This window comes from Cydia pomonella, chromosome 18 (assembly GCF_033807575.1).
Source record: "Cydia pomonella isolate Wapato2018A chromosome 18, ilCydPomo1, whole genome shotgun sequence".
NCBI lineage: Eukaryota > Metazoa > Arthropoda > Insecta > Lepidoptera > Tortricidae > Cydia > Cydia pomonella.
Genome location: NC_084720.1, coordinates 15,492,266 through 15,518,039, shown reverse-complemented (window position 1 = coordinate 15,518,039; position 25,774 = coordinate 15,492,266). Strand labels below are relative to the sequence as shown.

The 25,774-nt window shown below is 38.6% G+C and overlaps 1 protein-coding gene across 1 annotated transcript in view; it reads right to left on the bottom strand.

Moving 5' to 3' along the window:
• The window catches only part of LOC133527560 (putative phosphatidate phosphatase), a 101,521-nt gene extending 77,046 nt beyond the window's left edge, over positions 1–24,475 (bottom strand). The window contains exon 1 of the mRNA XM_061864616.1: positions 24,237–24,475. Coding sequence (XP_061720600.1) covers positions 24,237–24,348 — 112 coding nt within the window. The 5' untranslated portion in view covers positions 24,349–24,475. The remainder of the gene's footprint in view (positions 1–24,236) is intronic.
• Positions 24,476–25,774: the final 1,299 nt, after the last annotated feature.

The window sequence follows — 25,774 nt, the reverse complement described above, 5'->3', positions numbered from 1 at the left end:
AAGAATTTTAATAAAACCGTCATTAATAGCTCAAAAACTCGTAACATTGAATTCAAACGGTATTTTTCTACGCCTATAAACATTACCATCAACGTAAAGTAACCGCAGGAACCGTGGAGAAGCAATGTAGGGAAACCAATTAAAATAGCTACAATAGGATCCGGTCAAGTTACAAATATTAAACATCAGAATAATTTAAAACTTGAGGCGCCTCACTGGAGGACTCGGTAACCAAACTTAACATTGATGAGGTTGATCTGATCCTCGATGTTTTGTATTTTAAGATAATATATTGTAACAATGTTTATATTCCTACTATTCAGTGTGTATGCTCCAATCAAATGTAGAAATGGACTTGGATAAGACCTTTACTTGAATGTTTCTTTATTTCATTTTAAATACTTATATAACAGGGGTGGCCAACTTGATTAGACCCAAGATCTCCTGTTTACTAACGAAACCCTGTGCGATCTACCAATTACATACTTCTTGAAACCTTAAATGAAACTGGTCTACGTATTTATATTTTTTGCCTTGCCACGATCGACTGGACTAACAGTCGCGATCGACCTGTTGGCCACCCCTGTTATATAAGTTATATATATGCTATAAACCAAGCTCTATTGTTTCGGCTTTTTAGCAATGGATGGTTCATAACATTTTCTACTTTTTCGTTTAACGGCGTTGGCGTTGGCACTTGACCAGTAAATGAGCAGATTTTTATAAAATTCCTTACAATTCCATCGATCGATCCTATTCGAAGTTTACTAAAATAGTATTTTATACAATCGTGATATAATTGAGAGCTTTTCAGTCGAATACCGTGTTTAGGCAACGAAGCTTGCTGAGTGGCCTAAGTAAGGTACGAGATTGAAAAACTTTTCTACAAGTCATCTAAAACAATACTTTTTTTTACAGTAGAACCTAATGAAAATTGGCAAGTAGTATTATTGGTAGTAGTGGTATTGGTAGTAGTAGTAGTAGTAGTAGTTGGTATTGGTTGGTAGACAAAAATGTAGCACAAAAGACATAAACACGCGACTATTGTCGCCCGTTTATATCTTTTCTATAGGAGCACGTGTTTGGTCAAATTCTATAGAGTTGACCACATCGTAACAAAATCAATATTATAGTTGAGTTGGGAGCCCATACATGAAAAGTACGCAATTATAGTTAGGTATACGAAATCTTAATTCAACCATTACAGTCGACAAGTAGGAAAAAAAAAACAATTTCGTTTGTTACTTCGAGCATAAGAGTTGGAAAGGCATGAAAACAAAACAATAACGCGTGGGCGCATGACATTGACATTGGCGGCGGTAATGAGTCATTATTTACATGCGCGTATGCGCGTACGCCGATGATAGCACGTGTGATTAGGATTAAGTGTTAGTGTTGCGTATCCGACAGTGTTGGTGCTAATTGACTGATATGATAGAGTATGACGTGCCGTTGCAGTTCGTATCGATAAGCTAGCTCAGGAATGGTTGTCTCAACTATAATTAGATTGAGTCAAATGGAAGCAGCCTGAAATAGTTATTTGTTTTACAAGGAGGCAAAGTTCGCTACGCTCGTGGTTCAATTTTGGAACCTTGATTGCTCGGATATCGGTTTAAAGAATTTATTTCTCATAAGAATTTTTACAAATCACTTACATGAGAATTAGAAGTAAATAAGTTAACATTGTACGGGTGAGCGTATGCATGCGTATTTACATTCACACAATACAAACAAGTAGGGGGAGTCCGGGAGACTTGAACCTCTTTTTACTCAGAAGCCACTAGAGATTTATCCGTAAGTGTTAGCAACTCGATATTTCGTGTATAGATGACATATCTAAATAGGTATCTTTAGAGCATAGCAAAGTGCTGATAAAGTACAAAATGTAAGTTCTGCAAAAATATTTTTCTTAAACGGGGTATTGGCTCAAGTCTCCCCAACCTATGGGAGAGTTGACCAGGGGGTGAGGGAGATATGACTATACATATGTTAGGTAGAAAAAACAGTGAAAAAAGTGCTGTTTAATCCAATATATTTATTAAAAAAGGAAAGTAGTTGTAACAAAGTATTTTTACCCATAAAACAAAATGTTAAAATTTAATAAACTTTATAAAATTTAAAATCTGCAACCTTAACATGAAATTCAAGAGATCAATTATCTTTAAATTATTATTATTATGAATTATTTCTATCAGATCAATTCAGTCAACAAATTATCAAAGGCACATGCAAGGTCCTTTTCATTTTACATAACATAATTCTTCATGTCAAATAAAGTTGTCCACATCTTTGTCAGTTAACCCATCGCAAACTTCGTGAATATACCTATCCTTTGCAGGAACCACACAGTCGAACATTTTTTATGCAACTTACGTCGGTGGCAAACAAGCATACGGCCCGTCTGATAGTAAGCAGTGACCGTAGCCTATGGACGCCTGCAACTCTAGAGGTGTTTTATACGCGTTGCCGACCCTAACACTCCGCACTCCGTACCCTCGTTGAGCTCTGGCAACCTTACTCAGCGGTAGAAACACAACACTTGTTTTTTATTTTATTTTTGGATTTTTTTCTCTTGTCGCTATCTTGCAACACCTTCCTCTTACCTCCTTTGACGTTTGGCCTGCATAAAAATAAAGCAAACCCTTATTTAAGCACAGTGTGGGAGAATTGAACCACTGATCATGTCTCCCTACCACCATGCGGCTCAACTCTCCCGCACCCCCCTTTACTTTATATAGATTATGTTTTCTTTATACTCTTACAATAAACATTCCAAATGATCACTGTTAGTAAAACTACATTAACCAACAAGTACAATAAGATAAAATAATACTACTCACCTGTTTAATTGTCAAAATAGTGTAAAAATATAAAATTGTAATTTTTTTCACTTCGCGACAGCGAAACCACGTTTACTCCAGTCATTTCCAAACCAGACTAATTGCGGCCAATATGGCGTCGCCAAAAGTTGCGCCTTCTGTTAAAGTACGACATGAGCTGTAAACGGCGTCGGTGGCGCGAAATTTGAATTGAAATATTTATCGTGGTTCAACTCTCCCACCTGGTCATATCTCCCGGACTCCCCCTACCTTAAATTAACTAAAAAAATATATACACATATTTCTAGTTTTCATTTAGTGTAACTACGGAAAACGCAAAACATAATTTCTGCACTAAATAGGGATCATTGACAAACAATTTGTTGTTGGTTTGCAATTTGTCAGTGGTATTATTTATATCAATATTACCACGAGCGGTTAAACAAACTTTGCCTCCGAGTGAAACACACAATTTCTCACCACACCAACGCGAGGGAAATATATACTATGAAATACCATAAAAATAAAATCCGAATTAACGTAATAAAAAACGTATCATTTAAAAGTCAATTCTATCAACTAACATAAACTGAAAATTTGCATCTCATTACTTTGCTCCACATGTTAATAAAATGCAACTTTCTCAATAGTTATTGAACAATCAAGAGGGCCTTTACTAGTCGGTGTGGTGAAAAAATATGAATTGTAGGTATACCCAGACATTTATAGAAAATAATATAAATAAGGAGTGAAACTTTGAAAATAATAGTAAGTTTAGTTAAGAAAATTGGATGCATTTTAATAGTAAGTACCAATAGGTAGTGAGTCTGACAGTTTTCTTTGTCATGACAACTGTGTTACATAACTAAATATAAAATAATACCTATTAGTCGGTCTGATGCGATCGGTGCAACCCGCCCTTAATCTAAAAGAAGTTAAATATGATCTGTTTCAGATTGAATTTAAACGATTACTGATGGTTCCCGTTCAAATGTACATCGTAAATACCAAAAAGCTGATACAAGATAAACAATGAACTGCCTTGTTACTGATACTTTTATCTATAGTCTATACCTTTATTTCTCATAAGCCCTGCGGAGGCGTGGGCGTGTCAGGGCGCGGGCTGGCCCTGTCATTAATTACGAACATCGTACTGACAGTATCTGCATCGTCAGTATTGTTTGACAGTGCTATTGTGAAGGCTTTTGTTCGCTTTAATGGCTCCTCTACACGTTGGGCCATCATATACTGGCCCACTATGATGGGCCTGCGTGTAGAGAGGGTAGTGGTGTCGGAGTCGGATGACTTATGGCACGGCGGGATGGCCACGGTGTCGGTTTTTCGTCCGCACATCAAAGGTAGTGGGCCAGCGATGGTGTGTACGTATCTACACGTTGCCCATTCCATAGTGCTGTCAACCATCGCATGCCCATCTCGCTGAGCCAGTGCTGGGCCATCGTATAAAGGAGCCATAAAAGATCATCGGATCGGTAGGTAAAGTAGGAACAAATTTCCGCTGTTCCGCCGTTGACGCCAGAGATCAATGGTAATGGTCAATGTGCGAGCGGGACGGCAATATAATTTTGTGCGTGCGATAGAGATATAGCGTCTTTACTTTAACTCGAATTAGGAAGGAAAATATTAAAAACTTTTTGACGACCGGTCAGGGCTAGTTGGGTAGTGAACTAGTGAAGTAGTGACCCAGCTTATAACGCCGATGGTCCTGGGTTTGAATACCGGTTAGGGCAATATTATTTGTTGAATTTACTGATATGTTGTATTAATTTATTGTAATTATTCATTATTATTTTTAATCGGAATGACCTCATCCATTTTAATTTTGTGTTATTTCTTAATTTTATTATCAATATTATTGTTTACATTTGATATGATTTTATACTGTGTATCTGCATGGATTTTTTTCCTTATGAGCAATAAAGAAATTGAATTGAATTGAATTATTTGTGTGATAAACACTGATATTTGTTCCTGAGTCATGGGTTTTTTCTATGTATTTAAGTATTTTTATTTTATATATATCGTTGCCTGAGTACCCAGAACACAAGCCTTTTTGAGCTTACCGTGGGACTTAGTCAATTTGTGTAAGAATGTCCACGTATACTATTTAATTTTAATAAAAAAAACTAAAAAGCTTATTTTTACTGTTTTACACTGCAACGATTAAATGTTGAATTTAATTCAGTGGTGACACTGGTGACTAAGGTTAAATTAGGTATAGTGTTTGTAGTGTAGAAATAGTTAAATGTAGGTGTGTATGGTTAATTATAATTAATTTCCCTTGCGGAAGTTGTGGCGTAGGTATACCTATTTAGCAATTACATATATCCAAAATAGTCTAACGAATAATAATGAAGTGATAATAAGTAAAAACTTAAAGTGATGAGTAACATGACATGTATTTAATTATAACGAAAAATTTACGATTCTAATAAAATTGTAACATCCACTAACGAAGTAGATGTAAACAAAACTAAATTGACACATTATTTTTAGTACACATATATCCACACCTCTAGCAGATGTGCGGTGTGACATGTGACACTCATCATCATCATCATCATCATCAGCCTTTGATCGCCCACTGCTGAGCATAGGCCTCTCTTCTAGTACGCCACTTATCCCGGTCCCGAGCCAATCTCATCCAGAAGTGACCCGCAGTCTTCCGAATGTCGTCCACCCAACGAGCCGACGGACGCCAGGCACTCCTTTCGTCTGTAAGCGGCCACCATTCCGTTAGCATTTTGGCCCACCTGCCATCACTTTGCCTGGCAACATGTCCCGCCCAGCTCCATTTTAATTTGGTAATGACGTGTCCGACGTCTTGCACCTTGGTGCGACGTCGGATCTCGACATTCCTCACTCGGTCTTGAAGTTTGATGCCGAGCATGGCGCGCTCCATGGCTCTCTGTGCCACTCGAATTTTATGCACAGTCTCCTTAGTGAGCGTCCATGTCTCGGCACCGTAGGTCATGGTGGGCAGGACACATTGGTTAAAAAGGCGAGTTTTCAGGCATTGTGGAATGTTAACGGGTTTGAGGATGTCCGCCAGTTTATTGAATGCCGCCCAACCCAGCTGGATCCTCCTGGAGATCTCCTTCCGTTGGTGTGTTTTGTCAAAAGATAGAATATGTCCAAGATACACGTATTGCTCGACCACCTCCAGTACTTCGTTCCCAACCATAATAGTTGGAATCGATTCACTAGAGATGTTCGTCATAACTTTAGTCTTGGACATATTCATCTTAAGACCAATCTTCAAAGAAGCATGGTAAAGGCTTTCAACCATGACTTGAAGCTCTTCCAGGGTCTCGGCGAACAATACAATGTCATCGGCAAATCTGAGATGCGACAAGAAGACACCATGGATATTGATACCAGTTTTGTCCCATGCAAGCGTTTTTATCACGTCTTCTAGTACCGCCGTAAAAAGCTTGGGTGAAATGGTATCCCCTTGACGCACTCCCCTTTTGATGGATATTGGGTTGCTGAGTTTGTGAAGCCGGACTTGCATTGTTGCCGAGCTATATAGCTCCCGGAGCACATCCACGTAGCGATTGTCGATTGAGCAGCGATGACACTCGTTATTACATAATTAATAATATCTGGAAGACCGAGCTTAAAAACATATAAAAACTCAAAAATGCGCGTTTTCTCAGAGAGAAGACCATGCTAGATCGAATTTTCGCCCCCGAAAACCCCCAATATAGCAAAGTTCATCGAAATCATTAGAGCCGTTTTCGAAATCTCCGCAATATATAAATATATATACAAGAATTGCTCATTTAAAGGTAGAAATATCTGGGTGACCGAGCTTTGCACGGAAAATATATAAAAACTCAAAAATGCGCGTTTTCTCAGAGATGAGACCTAGGCTAGATCGATGTTTCGCCCCCGAAAACGCCCATATAACAAATCATTCATCGAAATCGTTACAGCCGTTTTCGGAGTTATAAATAAACAAGAATTGCTCGTTTGAAGGTATAAGATGATTATAAAAGGATGGGAAGTCAAACATGTTCTTTTGTTTAGGATATGATATGGTAATTAGAGTCAGATCAAAATAAGTTTGCAGCGATTTCGGCAGCCCAGCCAGTGGAAGTGTTATTTTAAACGTCAAACTTCTATGAAATTATGACGCTTACTTAACACTTGCTGGGCTAACAAGATTGCCGCCAAGTTATCTTGGTTTGACTCTATTACCATAGAAATGTAGAATCTACAATAAGCATACACTGCATATATAGTGATATATATATAAAGCATCAACAATGACAGTAGGTAGAATAGATGCACCGAAGCATCTTAGACTGACTTTTTTGTCAAAACCTTTAGAATTAGCGTGCTGAATTATCCCAATTAAATTGGCAAGCTGAATAGAAATCGAGTTTTATGTTTACTGTTATTACGTTCAGTTTAGTGCAGCGATGCATATCAGCCAGATTGCGCTCAATTGGGCTCTACCGGGCCTAAACGATGCCATCCTGTGTGAGGAATGTAGGCGAAATATGAGTGTAGGGTCGTCTGTCTGACTCCCAATTAGACCGTCATACGAGACCTGAGAATATAAAAGAGCAATAAGGCCCTGCACTCTGCTGATTTTGTGAATTCATTCAGAGAACATGAGAATATGTCAATATTTTCCGCTGTTATACTGAGAGTCCGCACGGCGCACGTCAGCGGCGCCAGACCTAGCAGGTTGGTGCGTGTGCGCCCAAGTGGCTCGGCCAGCAGCCGCGGCCGACGCTGGCGCCACACATACCTATCGGGCACGATTATTGCCTGAGCGCGCGAAGGTCTACGTTTCAGCTTGGGCTCAGTGGCGGATTCGCAGTGTTGGTCCCAGACCCTGTAGTAAGTATATTTAGCCGCCCCTTTCTCAGCACCTCTCATATAGCCTGCCGCCCCTTATATCTGGCCGCCCTAGGTCCGGGCCTACTGGGCCCAAAGCTCTGGTTTCCTAGAATAGTGGTGCCGTGATGTAGTCATACAGCGGATACAGCGGTCGTAATATAATGGCTCTACACGGTGGGCCATCATACTGGCCCACTGAGATGGGCAGCGTGTAGAGAGGGTATAGTGTCGAATGGTTTATGGCGCGGCGGGATGGCGATGGGATAGCCACTGAATCGGCTTTTCATGCGCACATCACAGGTAGGCAGGTGGGCCAGCGATACGCATCAACACGTGGCCCATTTCATAGTGCGTGCCCTCAACCATCGCATGGTCATCTCGCTGGTCCAGCGCTGGGCCATCGTGTAGAGCCATAACCATCGCATGGCCATTTCGCTGGCCCAGCGCTGGGCCATTGTGTTGTATAGATGAGGAATGTTCCTTTAATCACCGCCCTCTAGGAAACCGCGCCATATTGTTTACATACACAACGTTCTAGTGACGTCATTCTTCGCTATCCAACAATATCTGACAACGTTCTATCTAGTGACGTCATTCACCGCTGTCCTAGGAAACCAGAGCTTTAGAGCGAATCCGCCACACCTTGGGCAAAAATGCTTTCGTATGTCTCTCTGTTCTCTACAGATAGCATTTCTCAACCAATTCTCGTGAAAAGCTATAATGTATTAGTATAAGGACTATACTATAATATATGGAATAAAGAAAACAGTTAAAAACCATCCTAGATATTACAAATCAGCATTGAAAAAAAAGCTTAAACGGCAGTCATGATTTCACGCTTCAACAATTGCCCGCAACGCAAGCAAAAACTCCCATCCTCACTTACGAAGGCTATAAGAAAATTAGCGAATCCTTTAATGCCCCTTAAACTCGGTTAAAAACCGCTACCAGCAAGCTTCATGGTGCATTATGATAACCTCCACAAACGACGTATCAGTAATCACGTCATTCAATATTAGACTTTAACAGCAGGCAATAAGGTTTAAGTGTGATAATGTATCGCGGAAATGACTAGACTATCATCGCCTATGATTATAGTCAGATCGTCAATTGTTAGCACTTTTCGCCACAATTCGCGAGTAAATTGGTCTATATAGGGAGGAAGCGGGAATTGCATCCGCGAGGCCTAATTGCAGTGTGGGATGAATTTGAGAGGTATAGTTTGTTAGACTAGGATAGGGTAGATCGCATTTCCTTTAAAATGTGAGATGTGACGGAAACATCATGTTTAGTTTCATGATATAATGTTAATTGGGTATTAGATGACACAATACTTTATAGACAACGTATTGTAACTCAGAAGGGCCAGCAATAATTCATGCAAATAACCTATATTCACGAAATGACTGTTAAAGTAAGCGGTTTTGAAGACAAAAATAATTTTATATTATAATAACCAGTTAAGTAATAAATTAGGCACAGATGTAGCGCACAATTATTTTCCATCGTACTTTCACGGAAACTTACGAACGTGTCTTGCTATTTCAGTCAGTCTCGGACGTTTCGGTACAAAAAGTACTGAGATTGACTGAAATAGCATGACTAGTTTCCGAGAAAATACGATGGGAAACAATAATGCACTACTTCTGTATGGTAGGTATGTCTCGGTCGGTAAGTTACGCAAAAAATCGGAGGTTAATTTTTCCGCCTCCTTTGACAGTAGTTTCAAACATAATGTATTGTTGACCGTCGCTGGAAAGTCTATATTGCGAGACGTCCTTTGATTTTTTTTTATTATCTTTCCGACACATTTTGTATTTCAATGACAGGTCTTAAAATATTCTCCCAAGCGTCAAATTTTGTAAAAAAAATGACTGTTTTGAAGTCGCAGGGACAGTTACTTTACATTGGACATTTCATACCGTTAGTATTGACAACCAAATTAGCTTGAACCCTAAATGGCTCAACAATTAAAGTCCGTGACTGTACATTATTCGAAAAAAATAAAGATACATATCGTATATGACACCCTTGTAAACTATACTAATAAAACCTGAACCACGATGACACAGGAAACACTATAAAAGTAAATTCATTTCCAAACCAATAAACAATCCTTATCTGCTAATGAAATAAAAATCTCACAGATATCTGATAAGAAATAATAATTAAAGCCTCCGAAGATTTATAACTTCTTAATGCTACACCCACGCTGGCTATCTCACTATCTCAACCCCTGACAGGTATTGGAGATCAGATCTCTGATAATACCTTTCCAAAATGAACTTTAGTCCTTTGTAATAAGAGTGTAGAATTAGAGATGGCATGTAAAGAGTCCTTAAATTTGCCATGCCGTCTGTTATGATGTATGGGGCCGGTTTAATGAATGAGCATTCATGTTGGTGTTTTGTTCCTGTAGGACGTGGGACGTGTATGGTTCATAATTAGATGCTGTTGAGTATGTATGAGAAATGTAAAGCAACTCCAAGACGATTAATCGCGACTGTCAATTTCACGTTTGAGGCGACACCGATTGAGGCGATTGTCAATCACAGTTACGTGATTGACGGAAATTATGACAGAAGTTTTACACTGATTACCGCGTCCATCATAGGCTAGCAGTAGTTAAAAATGAAGTTAATATTGCTAAATATATTTATCTCAAGTCTCTGGAGAAATAAATAGAGCAGTGTAGCTCATAAACTATGGGTTAGGCACATGGGTTGGGCCCGAGTTTACCTATAACCGAGTATTTACAGCAGCTGCTATATCTGATCGCGATCAGATATATCGGAGCGGCAAAGGTGCTCACCAATTTCTTGAAAACACACCTCTATTGTCAAAACGATAGTGCATGTTCAGATATTTTTGAGCCCCTTGGCCGCTTTGATATATTTGATAACGGCCTACGTAGCTTATAAATTGGTTCACGACTTTCTTATCGATCGTATGGTGTTTTATTGTTTCAATCGATCTAGATTTATAGTCACGGAAAGAATTGAAACAGTAGCAATAATATTATTATAAGCTATTGTTTTTGACCTGAAAGCAGCTTGCAATCATAACTGCAGTTTCTTCGTACAGTCAGGAACAGTAAAAACAAAGGCAAAATGTTTTGATTTCTTCTAAAGTGATGAAATATCTCCCGGAATGGTAATATTCGGAGCGCGACTACAGCAGCGCTGCTACTGCAGTCGTCGTTGCAGCTAGGGTTTACAATCCGGATCCAGAATGTATGAAATAATCCGGATCTGGATCCGGATCCACGGATCTCCCCATACATTTCAGATCAATCGTGCAAACCCTAGTTGCATCTTTGCAGCAGCGGCAACGAGAAACGGGTGACATCTCTGTGAATTTTCTTGTTAATAAATTATGTTGACATCGCGTTGTGATTAGAACTTTCAATCCGTCACACATTTCATCAAAGAGATTGAGACCCATTGCCCACTACTGCAACTCTGCATCAGTAGGACTCATTTAGACGGTGCGAGAATTCGCATGCGAGTTTCATTACATTGCGGTATTAGATCGGTGGGCTGAATTGGATATGACCTCAATAGTCCGCAATGTAACTAATGTAACGTAATGTAATTGAGCTCTTGATCAAAAGGTGTACCTTCATTCACAATATACTAGCTAAGTAATTACTTAATTGGATTATTTCTGTCTTTTTTTTACAATACGAGTATGTTATCTCAGTATCGATCGAGTCATTAATAAAACATTAACAAGTGCAGTCATTAGAGTCATCAGATTGTGGTCACTTTCATTTCAACCTTAAGTGTGCAATTAGCGCTATCTTTGTGTGTCTAATCACTTGATTTTAAAAACATTATTTTGTCACCTGTCAACAATTTACATCTAGTCCAGTATCTAGTACCTAAATTGTGCCTACTTTACTCCATAAAATTAATTTGAAATTAAAATATTTTTTAAATTGTTACACCTATTGTGGTTGGTACGTTGATCTATATGCCAATTTAAAGTAAACTATCACTACTATCATTTGTAACAATGGAATGATTGTGATGTTATAGTTTTCTAATAGAAACTAGCAAAGTATTAGGCACATTTTAATGCATATACTAGATATATTCAAGTGTTTTAAATATTTTTGTAACAATTTAGTAATTATTTTACCCCTGTCTTTATAGTTTTCCACACATTAAAAAAAACACTATACACTGCACATATCACGGTTGGAATAGGAATTACCATTCTTGTAACCAAACGACCTTGTTGTGCTCGGACGACATGCCGCACTCGGCCGGCAGTTCCTTATTCCCCGGCCTTTATAGTAATATACTTTGTAATTTACTAGATCAATGTAATAAGGATCGACGGTAGAAGGTATATATGTACCCGTAGTAATGAGGTTATGACATTGTAGAGGAACAGCTATTCTAGGCCTTTTATCGTAGTATTTTAGTATTGCGACCATCCTTTTCCGCTGACGAATGTTATCTAGGACGCTACTTATATTATGTTTGTCTGTTTATTTTTATAGTTTGTATGTTACATATTATATCTAAGCCTCTAAGGAACTAAGTTTTTCCTTCCATTAAAGAAACTATCCTAAGTTTTCATTAATTCTGTCGACCTTATGAAGAAAGTAGACGGAACGGGAACTTTCTTAGTACAGTCTTTTTTTAATGATCGGAAAAAACTTTAGAATACAGGATGCGTGATAGTGATAGTGCATACAAATATTATCAAAGCTAAGTCATGTGGGAATGGCGGTAATTACTCTTTAATGTATGCCGACATGAGTTCTATGGCCAAATGGCCAGAAAGTATTTATGGTATAGAGAAGACAATATTTACCAATATTGCAAGGTCACATTTGGAGCGAAAATAATGTTTATATAGTCGTTTATGTTTATGGCAACAGTGCAAAACTCTATTACATACCTAAATTAATCACGATTACTTAATTAAAGACTAGTAAGGTAAAAGTACTAGTGCTCGACACTGCACTAGTCACCGACATCCGACATGGGCACTTTATGTCATAGAAATATAGGTTAAATTTGAACAGCGAAGATTTTTTTGTATTCGAACTTAATCCTTGTCACTTTGACATAAAGTGCCCATGTCGAGTACTAGTGCAGCGTCGAGCACTAGTATTTCTACCTTAAAACCCTAGTAACTGGGACAAAAAATAATATGGCGTAATAGAAAAAAAATATTTTAATTTCTGTTAATGATATTTGGAAAAACGAATTAGTCATAAAACTAATTAGTAATAATAACGATAAACGATAACGTAAGTAATCAATATTAATGTTCTGGTGTTATGTAATTCCAGGCAGTTAAATTCCTTCTCACATTTGAACTTGAAAAATGTGTTTATCTATACACATATCATAAACCTTCTATGATGCCTTAAAAATACGTAATTAACGGCCAACATTAAGATAAACTGTTTGGTTACAACAAATTTCTTATCTGTGAAAATGCTGTAATTGCTCCTTTAATCAATATCGATTTGGTTATGACATTCAAATTTTGAACATCTCTGAAAAAAAGTAATTCGATTCGACCTCTAATTTTAATATCAGTCGAGAAGCCTTTTTGTTCGACATAAAATGTAAATTGCATACAATTTTGGCAAATCGCGCATGTTAGTTTGTATCGAACGATACTGAAATAGACCAGCGACTCTAGTTTGTCTCTGAATTAAAAAAAAACTACGAATGCGTGACATGCGTGAAAAAAAGTTTTAATTTAGTGCCATTTGACGTACAGTTTATCTTTTAATTAGTTTTAATTATAAAATGAGTTTGTTTTTTTTTGTTTTTAAAGTAACTATAGCAAAGTTTCGTTTAAAATTAGCGATAAAGATATTTCGGCGAGGCCGCCACATATCCGCCAAAATAAAAACGATGCCCCAACCCCAATGTTGGCTGTGATTTGGGTTAATGAATATATCATAGAATAGTACATTACGATACAAGTGCGAAAAATAGGAAATTCGAAACGAGTGGCGATAAATTAAAACACGACCGAAGGGAGTGTTTTAAATCGACACGAGTTGCGAATTACCTATTCGCACGTGTATCGTACAACGTTTTACAGTACATATAGCCCTTTAAATGTTCGACACAGTAACGTAATATGCTAATTTTCGCACTAGTGCGCTAAAGTAGCACCATATGTACTGTAAAGTTTATAATATGTGTGTATATAAAATAATGTATATAACTTTACATAATTAGGCATTAAAACACTAGTGTGGTCCTTTTAAGAAACTCACTTCGTTCGTTTCTTAAACCCACACTTGTGTTTTAATGCCTTTCATTATGTAGCAGTCACATAAACTACTATTATCTGAACTACGTTCTTGCCAAATTCGGATCAACAATACTGAAAGAGAATGAACAAACTTTTCGAACATATAAAAATTAAATCCCTTAGTGTACTCTTCTTCTTCTCGCTTTACTCGTTCGACAATATCTTAGGGCGGTTACAGACTAGCGTTTTTAGACTAACGCATCGGCTTACGTGAGCGAATAACTCACGAACGCGAAGCGGCGCGGCACGGCGCGGGTGAATTCAATCCTTTGATACCTATGGAAGTGTCCTACGTGGACGATCGCGTTGTGAACGCGAATGCCGATGGGCCGCCGCGCCGCGCCACACCGCGCCGCGTCGCTGCGCGGTTTTATACGACACGTATTACGCATACGAGCGTGTTAGCTCGTAACGCCGCATCGACGGTTACGCGCAGAAAAATACGCTAGTCTGAAAACGCCCTATTTTTTTTTGTTAAGCTATCTGAGAATATAATATATCTGAGAAGAGATACCTACTTATAGAATCACTCTACACTGACCGAGGATAGGTAGATGAAGTGATTCTATTGGTCTTTAACAAACACATCCCTCGCTCCGCATCCTCGCACATCTCTGGTGAAAAACCCTTATAAAAGAAAATATTAAATTAATATTCCATTCCATTCCATTCCGTTATCTTTTTACCATACATTTTTAAAAGGCTTAAAAAACATCCAGTCCAAAAAGATCGGCTGCGAAAGGTCTCCTTAGCGGATACGGCTAATCTGACAGGTCGGATGTTTTGACAGCGGCGCAATTACCTGCCACTCTGCGCGCGCATCCTGCGCGGGAGTTTATAGGACAGCGTGGGTCCGGGAGCTATCAAAAATTATGATTCAAATGGACGTTTCGATTTTTTTTAGATTTCGTGGATCCCGCAAGATATGGCAGGCTCAGATGGAGATGGCAGGATGACTTGGACACTTTCCTCAGCAACTGTACGGAAAAGTACAACAACGGGTGTTGTGGAGATCAAGGCTCAATCAGCGGCTACTATAGCAGGCTAAGAAAAAATTGATGGATGGACGTGGTTTAGTAAATTTAAGTTAGATTTATTCTTCTTCCTAGTAAGGTCTGAATTCTGAACATCCTGGCCTCTATGAGTGTGTATCTAGTGTACATATCATTGGTGTAGCATTCATAGAACTTGATTCACCATCTTGATTATGTTTCAGCCCGTTGAGTACCTACGTTTGCAGCGGTTTATGAAGAAAAGGAAAATTAAATTAGCTCCGGCTTCCATATGAATATGTCTGATGCGCCACCACTGCCTACCTAAGGTTCATATGAAAACCGTCATAAGACAAAAACTCGTTATTTGGTACGTCGCTCAGACACAGTCAGAGGAAGAGCTTCACTACTTCTAGTCTACCGACCTTCTGTAAGTGAAGTATGTGTACCATCAGCCGTAAAAGTCCATAGCGACTTTATCAATGAATTCATTCATAATTTCTCCATGCAAATTCTCAGCTCACTGTACAAAACAAACGCAAGCACCTTTCGTTAAAAGCAAAGAAATAGCTTGTACACGGTATGCCCTTATACACGGTCTTCATGTTGATCTTACTTATTTTAACTGGTACGAATCTAAATGTCAAACATAATAGTTCACTTATTACGAGTGACATTCTTAAAGGTTGAAGGGCTAGTCTGTGCAAGACGTAACATGAGTAAAATAGTTTAGAACTTGTTTTAATAAGATGTCTTAATAATCTAAGTACATTGCCATTCTGTGTTGTACCATATCGCCCACGCTGTTCACTGACAATTGACAAACCTTATTGTGAAGGTAATAAGGTCCAAAAATATTCAATTAAGAGTGTTGCTGTTAGTAGAAATCACAAGCATTACGAAGCCGTTCTATCATTAACGCCATCATAAGCGTAATGATGATGACAGAGATAAAGTGGTTAATCATACAGGTTGCGGCTTTTTGTACTACCAACAACACTATTTGAGCATCGGTGGACCTTATATGTTTGCAATAAGGTGTACAAATGTCAGTTAATAGTGTTGACGTAGGTAGAGCTCCGCTAGGTGACGATTTACTACTTAACCAGCTTAACCTGGAGTTCTCCTCTTCCTTGCACTATTCCCCAACATTGAGGGTCGTGACCTCCCTTTTGTTTCACTTTCTCTCTTATGATCTTCCTCCACCTGTTTCTGTTTCTGGCGGTGTGGAGAGCGATGTGAACTGTGGAGTCAAGAGCGGTGCGGATCTGGTCAGAGCATCGTAATTGATTGCCTCCGCTTCCAGGCCTTTTCCGATCTACTTTGCCGGTAACTAGAAGGTTTTCGAGGGTGCCACCGTCTTTTCTTGCAATATGGCCGTGAATCCGCAGGTGTCCGTCACTCACACCCCGCACAATGAGTGACTGACAACAATTTACAAATGGCAAAACTGGCATTTTTTGATTCCTATGCGGCAAACACAAGTACGTTGTCGCCCTACCTGTTTCTATAGTATTTAATAGACTTAAAGGCCAATGATGATTGCAACACAAGTAGCACTAGGTACAGATGCCATGAGATATATCGGAACGGCCAAGGTGTTCACAAATATCTGAACAAACCCTCTGTTATCAAGACGTGTTCAGATATTTTTGAGCACCTTGGCTGCTGTAATGTAACTCTGATGGCTAGTTTGCAAGTGCTAACTACGGGTGCTACGGCCTCTTACACAGTTTAGTCAATGTGACGATATATATTGTTAATTTAACGTCTTATATCACAATGATATGCTCGTTTTGAATGACAAGATCGGACTTAAGCTGATGAGGCTTGTCAGCTATGGGCCTACCTGCTTATTATTCCACAAGAGCTTAAAGCCCATGCTTCAAGATTTAAACCTTTTTTATATAAATTCAGCTTATATGAGCCGTGAGACATTTTTTTATAATTTATATAAAGAGAACATGGAACAACCACATACAAGTTTTGTGAATGAAGGGATTAAGTCGGTCAGGTTTTGGCTTAGGGCAACGTAAGGTATTTTCTCATTCGTGCGTCAAAAACATGACGTCTTCCGACAACGTTCTGACATATTTGAGGCAGAGAGAATCCTTACTTAATAGGTCCTTAGGCCTTCATGAGTTACCTAATACCTAGTAAAAAATAGCAGTTACATTAATACTACAATTGAAGATGACAGCACTGTCGTGGACAGATATCTCTCCAATGCTCGGGCCAAAAAAGAGGAAGTCCAATCTAATCGACAGGCTATGGTAGACCGTCTGAATTTGACACTTAAGGTAGTATCCGATTGGGGCCACGCAAACCTGGTCAAATTCAACGCTACCAAAACACAGGCGTGTCTGTTCTCTGCGAAACGGAGTCCTTTCGACCTGACTCCGACTTTCCGGGATGTATCCTTACCGATATCCAACCATCTCCAGCTACTTGGCACAAGTATCTCATCTAACCTGAGCTTCGGGGCGCATATTGAATCTCTGGCTAAATCTGCAGCTAGACGATTAGGCGTCCTTTCTAAGGTCAAGCAGTACTTCACACCGGAGCAGCTTCTTCAGCTTTACATAGCTCAAGTCCGGTCGTGTATGGAGTATTGCAGTCACCTTTGGGATGGATCCGCCAAGTATCAGCTAGCCACCCTAGATTCTATAGACAAACGCGCTAGGAAGCTTATTGGGGATGCGAGATTGGTAGAGGCTAGACTGCAGAGCCTAGAACACCGTAGAAAGGTAGCCTGTTTATCGGTATTCTACAGGATACATTTCGGGGAGTGTGCGATGGGATTACATAATCTTATCCCCCCATCTCCGTTCTGCCACCGTGGGACTAGACGCGGACTTGCGTTTCACCCTTACGTCGTTACTTTACCACTGATTCGCACTAAACGCTACGCATCCAGCTTTATCATGCGTACGGCTAAGGAGTGGAATTCACTTCCTGCAAATCTATTCCCAGTCCACTATAACTTGGACCTTTTTAAATCGAGAGTGAATAGACATCTTTTAGGTAAGCATGTTCCATCCTAGACTACATCGGCACTTTCCATCAGGTGAGATTGTGGTCAAATGCTTACCTTTTCGGAATAATAAAAAATAATCAGAGGACTATATCAAATTATATAGGCAAGATAAGTATACGTATGTGACTTAAAAATTGGTTACATATATCTAAGTGCAAGTTATTCTCTCATGTGCGGGAAGTTATACATGAACTGTACCTATTTTCATTGATCATGATTACACTCAATGATCATGTACCCATGTTTTATCTTCTTCCCGAGTGTATATTTATGACTACACGGTGTAACATGAGGAAACCGAAAGATTTTAACAGTGTATTCCTGATCACATTTAGAGACTAAAATGTCATATAAACTTTTCTGCCTAGTTTCAGGGTTAACACCATTTAAAAAAAAAACATCTTATTGTAACTTAGTGAAAAATGCTTTTTGATGGATATGATGCCATTATGGGGCGTAGTCTAAATTTTCTTATTGATAAATATCAAAAAGTGACAAGTATTTAACCTTTCCAACAACTAGGTATAAGAAAAAAAATCGTAATAATTCATTTTTAGTGCCAGTTATACCATAAAATCAACTTTTTATGTACTACTTTCTATGTAATGTAGTTACATTAAAAAACTTGTAAAAAATAACAAAATTTTTTTTGGCGAGATTTACTTAAAACTCGTATAATATTGTTTCCTTCTTTTGGCCTCAGAAGTGCGTGGTTAATATCTCTCGGTTTCCTCGTGTATAACTGCAACCAAAGTTTTTTTTCTTCAAATCCTAGGCGCCACACGCCTACGCAAACATTGTACGACAGAGCCCGTATTGTAAGCTTTTTACTGATAACGTGAATTTATAGTTTCGTATTGTGTAATGTTTTCTTTGAGGGATCATGGGTGGTTATCTATAGGATTTTACACTTTTTTATCTACTTACGTAAGTACACAATTGTAAGTCCCGACAAATTAGGCACCTTAACGGCGCTTAACCATTGAAGTGATCAGTAATTTCATAAAAAATTACTTTAAATTACCGTTTGGCATATTCACAGGAAAAGGAGATCAAAAATAAATATACCTAAGATTAAATCCGTTCAGATTGTAACACCAGTATCTACCTATAATCTGCATACAAGCCTAATCATGATGTAAATCAAGTCATCATGGTGTTCTACCATTCATAACAGCGTCACAAAATTCGAAGATAACCGCCTCATACTCGACATATTCGCTAGCGTTTACGTAACTTACTTTCTATGCATCTCGCTCGTACTCTCAAATGAGTGCGAGCGAGATGTAAAGAAAGTAAGTTACGCAGGTTACACTCTTCGAAATATTGCCTGTTTTTACAATATTTGCACGAATGCACGCCTGCATGCAGACTGAAACCACGGATTTCTTTTATTTTGTAACACGTTCTCATACCGGCGTTCTATGCATATAAATTCTTTGAATTTTTGAATCATGGCGAATATTCAGTTTGAGACTGCTAAGCAAGTCGTTGTAAGGTTGCTGAGCCCTCGTACGTGTACACGTTCAACGCGGCAGGCTAACTTTATAGTGTATTTAGGCAAGTTCGGGCTAGCCAGCCATATTAGGGCTCACGATAGTCAATGTCTATAATGTTTATTTAGGGTCGCCGTCATCGAAAGTAACAAGGAGGACAATCTACATGTAGATACCTAGACTTTTCTTAGGTGAGTTAGGAGACTTCAATGAATGAAAAGCGCTGATGGCCTAGCGGTAAGAGCGTGCGACTTGCAATCCAGAGGTCGCGGGTGCAAATCCGGTTCGTACTGATGAGTTTTTCGGAACTTATGTACGAAATATCATTTGATATTTACCAGTCGCTTTTCGGTGAAGGAAAACATCGTGAGGAAAGCGGACTAATCCCAACCAGGCCTAGTTTACCCTCTGGGTTGGAAGGTCAGATGGCAGTCGCTTTCGTAAATACTAGTGCCTACGCCAAATCTTGCGTTAGTTGTCAAGCGGACCCCATGCTCCCATGAGCCGTGGCAAAATGCCGGGACAACGCCAGGAAGAAGAAGAAAGCGACTTTAATGATTGAAAACTACTTAACTAATTTAGTGATAGTGTTCGAGTTATCGTGTAGCGAGTAGCGACACTAGCGACCAGCGGTAGTAGCACAGTAGCATTTTTATCACGTGTCACTATGCCTGTCACTTTCTAATAAGTATGTAAGTGCGAAAGTGACAGGCATAGTGAGAAGTGATAAAAATGCGACCGCGCTACAGCCGCAGGCCGCGTAGCCGACGTGCAAATCGTTAACGCTCCGTAGCGTATCGTAGTCATCTCTGTATCACTCTTCCACGTTGGTACGACACTGAACTAGGATTAGACTTTAATTTATCATGTGCTGTCAACACCATTATTTACAGTAGGCAGACTATTGTTTACGATATGTCCTATCTATCGATCGCCGCAATTCATTCAATTTGAGGCCTGTCAGGTTCTGACACCAACTGTCTTGAATTTGACTTTCAAGCGCCGGTTGACGATAGATTTGACATGTTGTAAACAAACTGTTTTTTTAGAGGGTTTTTCAGATAGTGTATAGATGTGCGCCAAAAACGTGGGAAATGTAAAATATAAATAAAGCCCATTTCTACTATTTTAATTGGCAATTCGCCAAAATTACGCGTACCTATACGAAAATATCGGCCGGTTGCCTACTACATTCAAATTATTAACGTGTTAGTTTAAAGTACTTTTAGTTCTCACACTTTTTTGCACTTTTGGGTACCCTACCTACCTACAGTACCCTCAAAATATAAAAGACGGCGTTGTTAAAAGTGCAAAATAAGTATGGTCGCATTTATGAAACTGAGAATATTGTCTACCTATGTGCAGAATGTATGGACGTGGGGTGGGAACATGGAAATAGATCGTTTTCGTAGGAATCTTGGGCTATTTGACATGTGTAAACCGAAATCGAAAAAAACTCTGTATCCATCTCTATCGCCCTTGCATTATTCGAGGCAAGATCGCAGTAAACTATCTTCTAAATTTGGAGCATTCCATGAAATTGTCTACCATTGTCTCGTACAAACGCGAAATTTCTGAAGATTTTCAAGAGTTTCCTTTTCTGTGGCTTATGGTCAAAAATATGCACAGAAAAATAATTGCCTGCTTTAAATGCCGAAAAAAAGTCGCAACACAGGAAATAAAAAGCGTCCGTAGGTGCGAGGCAGCCTGTGGAATGCGCCATTTGATGCTAGCAGTAGCTTCGCAGGGCGCCTGCCGCGTACACATTCAATAGGTAAATATAGGTTCCTAAGGCAAGAACTTGGGACATCTCACAAGTCAATAATATCAGAATTTCACTTTAGTGTCAGGTTAGGCGTTGATGTCATAATTATTACACAAAACCGCAATACAAAAGGTATGACTTGCCCAAAATGGCATTTGAATATGGCTGTCACTTGTATGTTATTTTTAGACATAATACTATTATTGGTATGTAAGTTTGTAGGTAGATACAGTCAGCAAAGGAGCACACAAATATTTACACATAATTTTAGATATTTTATGTGATGTTTTTATTTAAACTAGCTATGCCCAGTCCCCGCTTTTGTGGAAGTTCTTTCAGCAGATTCAAAAGATACAAACTTCTCTATACAAACTTAGTCCCCATTTTCCTCATATTGACATTTCCAAATATTTTTTCGTATTTTATTGTATATTAACAATAGCTATAGCCATATGTTTGACTTTTATCGATTTTTTTCTTATTAACTTACAGTTAGGAGCGAAAAACAATTCCATATTTTTTTTAATGCTTCTAATTTTATAATAATTTAAAAATCGTAAAAATGAAACGTACCTACACTTTGTTTTATTTTTACTATTTTTATAGCAAAGATCCTCAGAGGGAGTCCTCATAGCTGAGAACTACGGGAACTACATATATACGTTTGTATAGAAAAGGGTTCACGTAAAGTCACCCCCTTTCCTCTTGACGTTACTTCTGGTCTGCTGAGGCTAGGGTCAATTGCTCGTCAGTGTATAACAAAAACCCCCTCGCGTTCTTCATTGTTCTGCCTACCAGATATGTTTACGTATAGTTACCGAGCAGCTACTAATATAATATAATGACGCAGGGTAGCGTGTGGCGAGCTGTTGGGGTGTAGCGACCCCACGTACCCGAGTGCTCCTGGGGAGTTCTGTTACCCGCATTACAGGATTCTCTGCCTCTGGCTTGCCTTAGACGGCTGGCCAGAGTGGAGTCGTTAGAACTATAAGCTCCAGGAGTGGAAGTGAAAGATGCATAAGACGCGAGTTCGCACAGTGGCTATTAACAGCCACTGGGTAGAAAGCGGCGTACACCTCTAAACACCCCTGACTCCCCTGAGCCGCTCACACCGGTGTTGCCCTTGAGCTATCCTAGATGTCGCTTATTGTGGGGACCCCTCTTGTGAGGGCGAGTCACCGTCTGCCGGAAATACAATTGCATACCGTTTTATTAGGCAGGCGTCCAGTTTTTTATCCTATAGCCCAGTACCTAGTCCATCGCTTTCACCCATACAACCCAGTTAATTTCAGATTCCATCAACTCAATAGTCCTTACACCCTGGCGGGAGCTGTCTCTGCGTGCGTCCCATGACACGGGCAAGGACAGCATCCGCTCAGTGTACCCCTTACATTTCATTAAAGTGTCAAAAGGCATCGGCTCCACGCACGTCTCCCAAAGGTCCGGAACACCATTGTTCCATGATGAGAAAGACATATAATATAATGAATGATATCTAACATTCACAGTCGGCCGGTAAAACCAGGATAAGATTGACGCAGGATAGGGAAATGTAACGTGATGTTAGAATGACGGATCCTTTACTCAGCAATGGGTGGATATATAGGTGTTAATTTTCGAATCAAAATTAAATAGGTATTGCAGCGATTGGGCGATTAACACACAGATATTACAACTTGCCAGTGATTGTAGGCACATATCCCGGACTCCCTCCAAAATTGTTTCACTAAAATATTTTTTATGCATACCAATAACAAATATCTGTTTTATAGTAGAATTCGACTAATTAAATCTACACCCAATCAATAATAGAAAACACCACAGAATATTTTATAAATTCCTATTACTAGATCTTTTTGCACACCTGAAACACGGGTCTAAATATTGATATCTCGAAAAGTATGAGATATCTCTTCCAGACAACCTGGATAGCAAAGCTGAGATAATCAAGGAAATCAGTATACAATCAAATTTTATATTACTTAAATTCGGGTCAATGAAAAGTATTTTACAGCCTCAAATACCTAAATTCTACGAAAATATTGGCTTAGATTAGAGTCTAAAATAACATGTAAGCGAGCATTGCTAAAACTTATTTGTAGGAAGATTTGACCTTGATAATTTATAGCTCCCAAAAAATATCAATAATAAGAAAAGGTAGCCATATAGAGTGAACACTCTAAGCTTACTTATTTCTCTGTTATAAGTTTCAATATAAAAAATACCTAGGATACAATAAAAGTCACCTGTATTTAAGATTTGTTTGATAGGGAAACTGCACTTATTTATAGCAATGATTAACATGTGATGGCATTGGGATAAGTTTCTCAGAAAGCAACAGGACAGGGTCATCCCGCTGCACTGAACACAAGACCCTCTGTGCTGTGTGCAATGTGTGCACAAATGTACGCTAATGTGATAACTGAGTGTTTGTAACTAAACTAATGTTTACTAAGGCTTATAATTACCCAAAAACAACATAAAATTATGCAATTTATTTTTTATTTAGAAGTTTTTAGTTTGTTTGCTTGTTATTTTAGGGTAAAGGTAAGGTATTTATAGTGAGTACAACTATATTGTACAAATTCAATTAAGTAGTCTGATAACGGAGTCAATTAATTAATAGACATTTATTTCAAATTAATGACAGTTGTGTTGTGATATTTTATTAATGACAAATGTGTTACTCTGATAAACTTGCAATATTATACATTGTAAACTGAAATATTAAATTTATAAACTTTACCGATAATAAAAAGTAAAATTCAATTTGAAAGATGAACATGAAGTGTTTAGCTGCAATATGTTAGTCAAATAACAAGGGCACATAAAATAATAACTGCAATACAATATTGCAAAGTAATCCTGTATTGATCTTTCACACAATATCTTTACTATTCCAGTTCAATCTTAATAATGCGACTGCATTAAAAAAAGAATAATAAAGCAAAAACTTACTGCAAAACAGAATCGCAAAATCCATTATGATTTTTCGCAAAATAAACTTGGAATCACGATTCATTGTGATCGAATGCGTACGCGAATTTACTTTTCGATCGTTTATATCCATTACAAGTCTGTTTTAATTAATAAATAAAGGTAAATATTAAAATTCACTAGCACAGAACGTTACGAAATCGGTACGCGTGTCGCGAGCGTTTTGAACTTTTGACAGCACACACGTCAAACACGAAACGCGTGCGCGCGCAGACTGCGGTGTCAGCGCGATCGGACAGACGGCGCGTTTACGAAGTTCACTACATTCAAGTGGAGTAGTGGCATTGGGTGAGAGAAATGATATAATTTTTTTCATATTATTATTTACAAAATTAAAGTGCGGTGATTAATAATCATGACCACGGTATAATTAAAACATGAAGACGTTTTGACCGAGCAAACCGAAAGTAGTAATATAAGCATTTTATACCACTTCGGACAACAAGCATACGCCTACTTGATTTTAAGCGTCGACCGTAGTCTACAGACGGCACAGACGCTTGCAACTCCAGAGGCGTCACACACAGAGGTAGACATTTCACTCATTACATCAGGGTGACAGATGCAACGGAAAATCAGGGGACTATTTCCAAACATTATTTAAGATTCCATTGTTTATATAAATCAAATATTGTCATTCTTGGCTAAGGCCTGGCCTTATAACAATAATAATACGTGGGAATATACGAACGGCGGCAACATCGGCAGCGGTGCGGCGGCGGCGTGACGGGTTCAAATTAATTTAGACACTAAACGTCTACTTAGTGAATAAAAAGTAGTTCTAATACTAACCATTACCTGATTGATTCGTTACAAACATTTAAGCTGTGATTCCACGGCTATCCCATCCCATTCATACGTTTTGTGCTTATCTAAAATAATCCATAAGTTTGATCCCCTATCTCCAGGGAAAAGGGTTCGAAATTGTACCTATACTTCGTTTAATAACAATAGATCGCGCAGGTGTCATCAATAGCTACCGATTACTATTATTACCACGGTCGGCATTCCTTTAACTTTTTTCTGAAAAAATGCAGTAAAAAATGTATTAAATGGGTCTTTGGTCGCCTCCGATCTTCTCATTCAGTAGAAAGAGCAGACTCATTGGAGTCGAAACGTTTGATGTCAAAATACCGATGAGTCCGTACAATCTTGTACCCATTTAGCAATCGTGGATGTGCGATAGATTACTTCAAATTCCTATCATAGGTATATATCATGACACGTACAAAATAGATTCACTAATTGAAACCTTTAATCGAAAATGGTTCAAACTTCAAATACATAGGTCACTAGATAAGTTTTGCAATAGACAAATATGAAACGAAGAGGTGGCCTATCACATATACTTTTTAAAACTATATTTCCATAGACAATGATTGGCCGGAAAAGATTTACTTTACTTTTGAATTTACTTATAACTTTGTATGGAATTAAAATGTTGTATAAAATATGCGTAAATCGTCCTTAGCCCACGCCGACGGTTTCAAAGTTAAAAT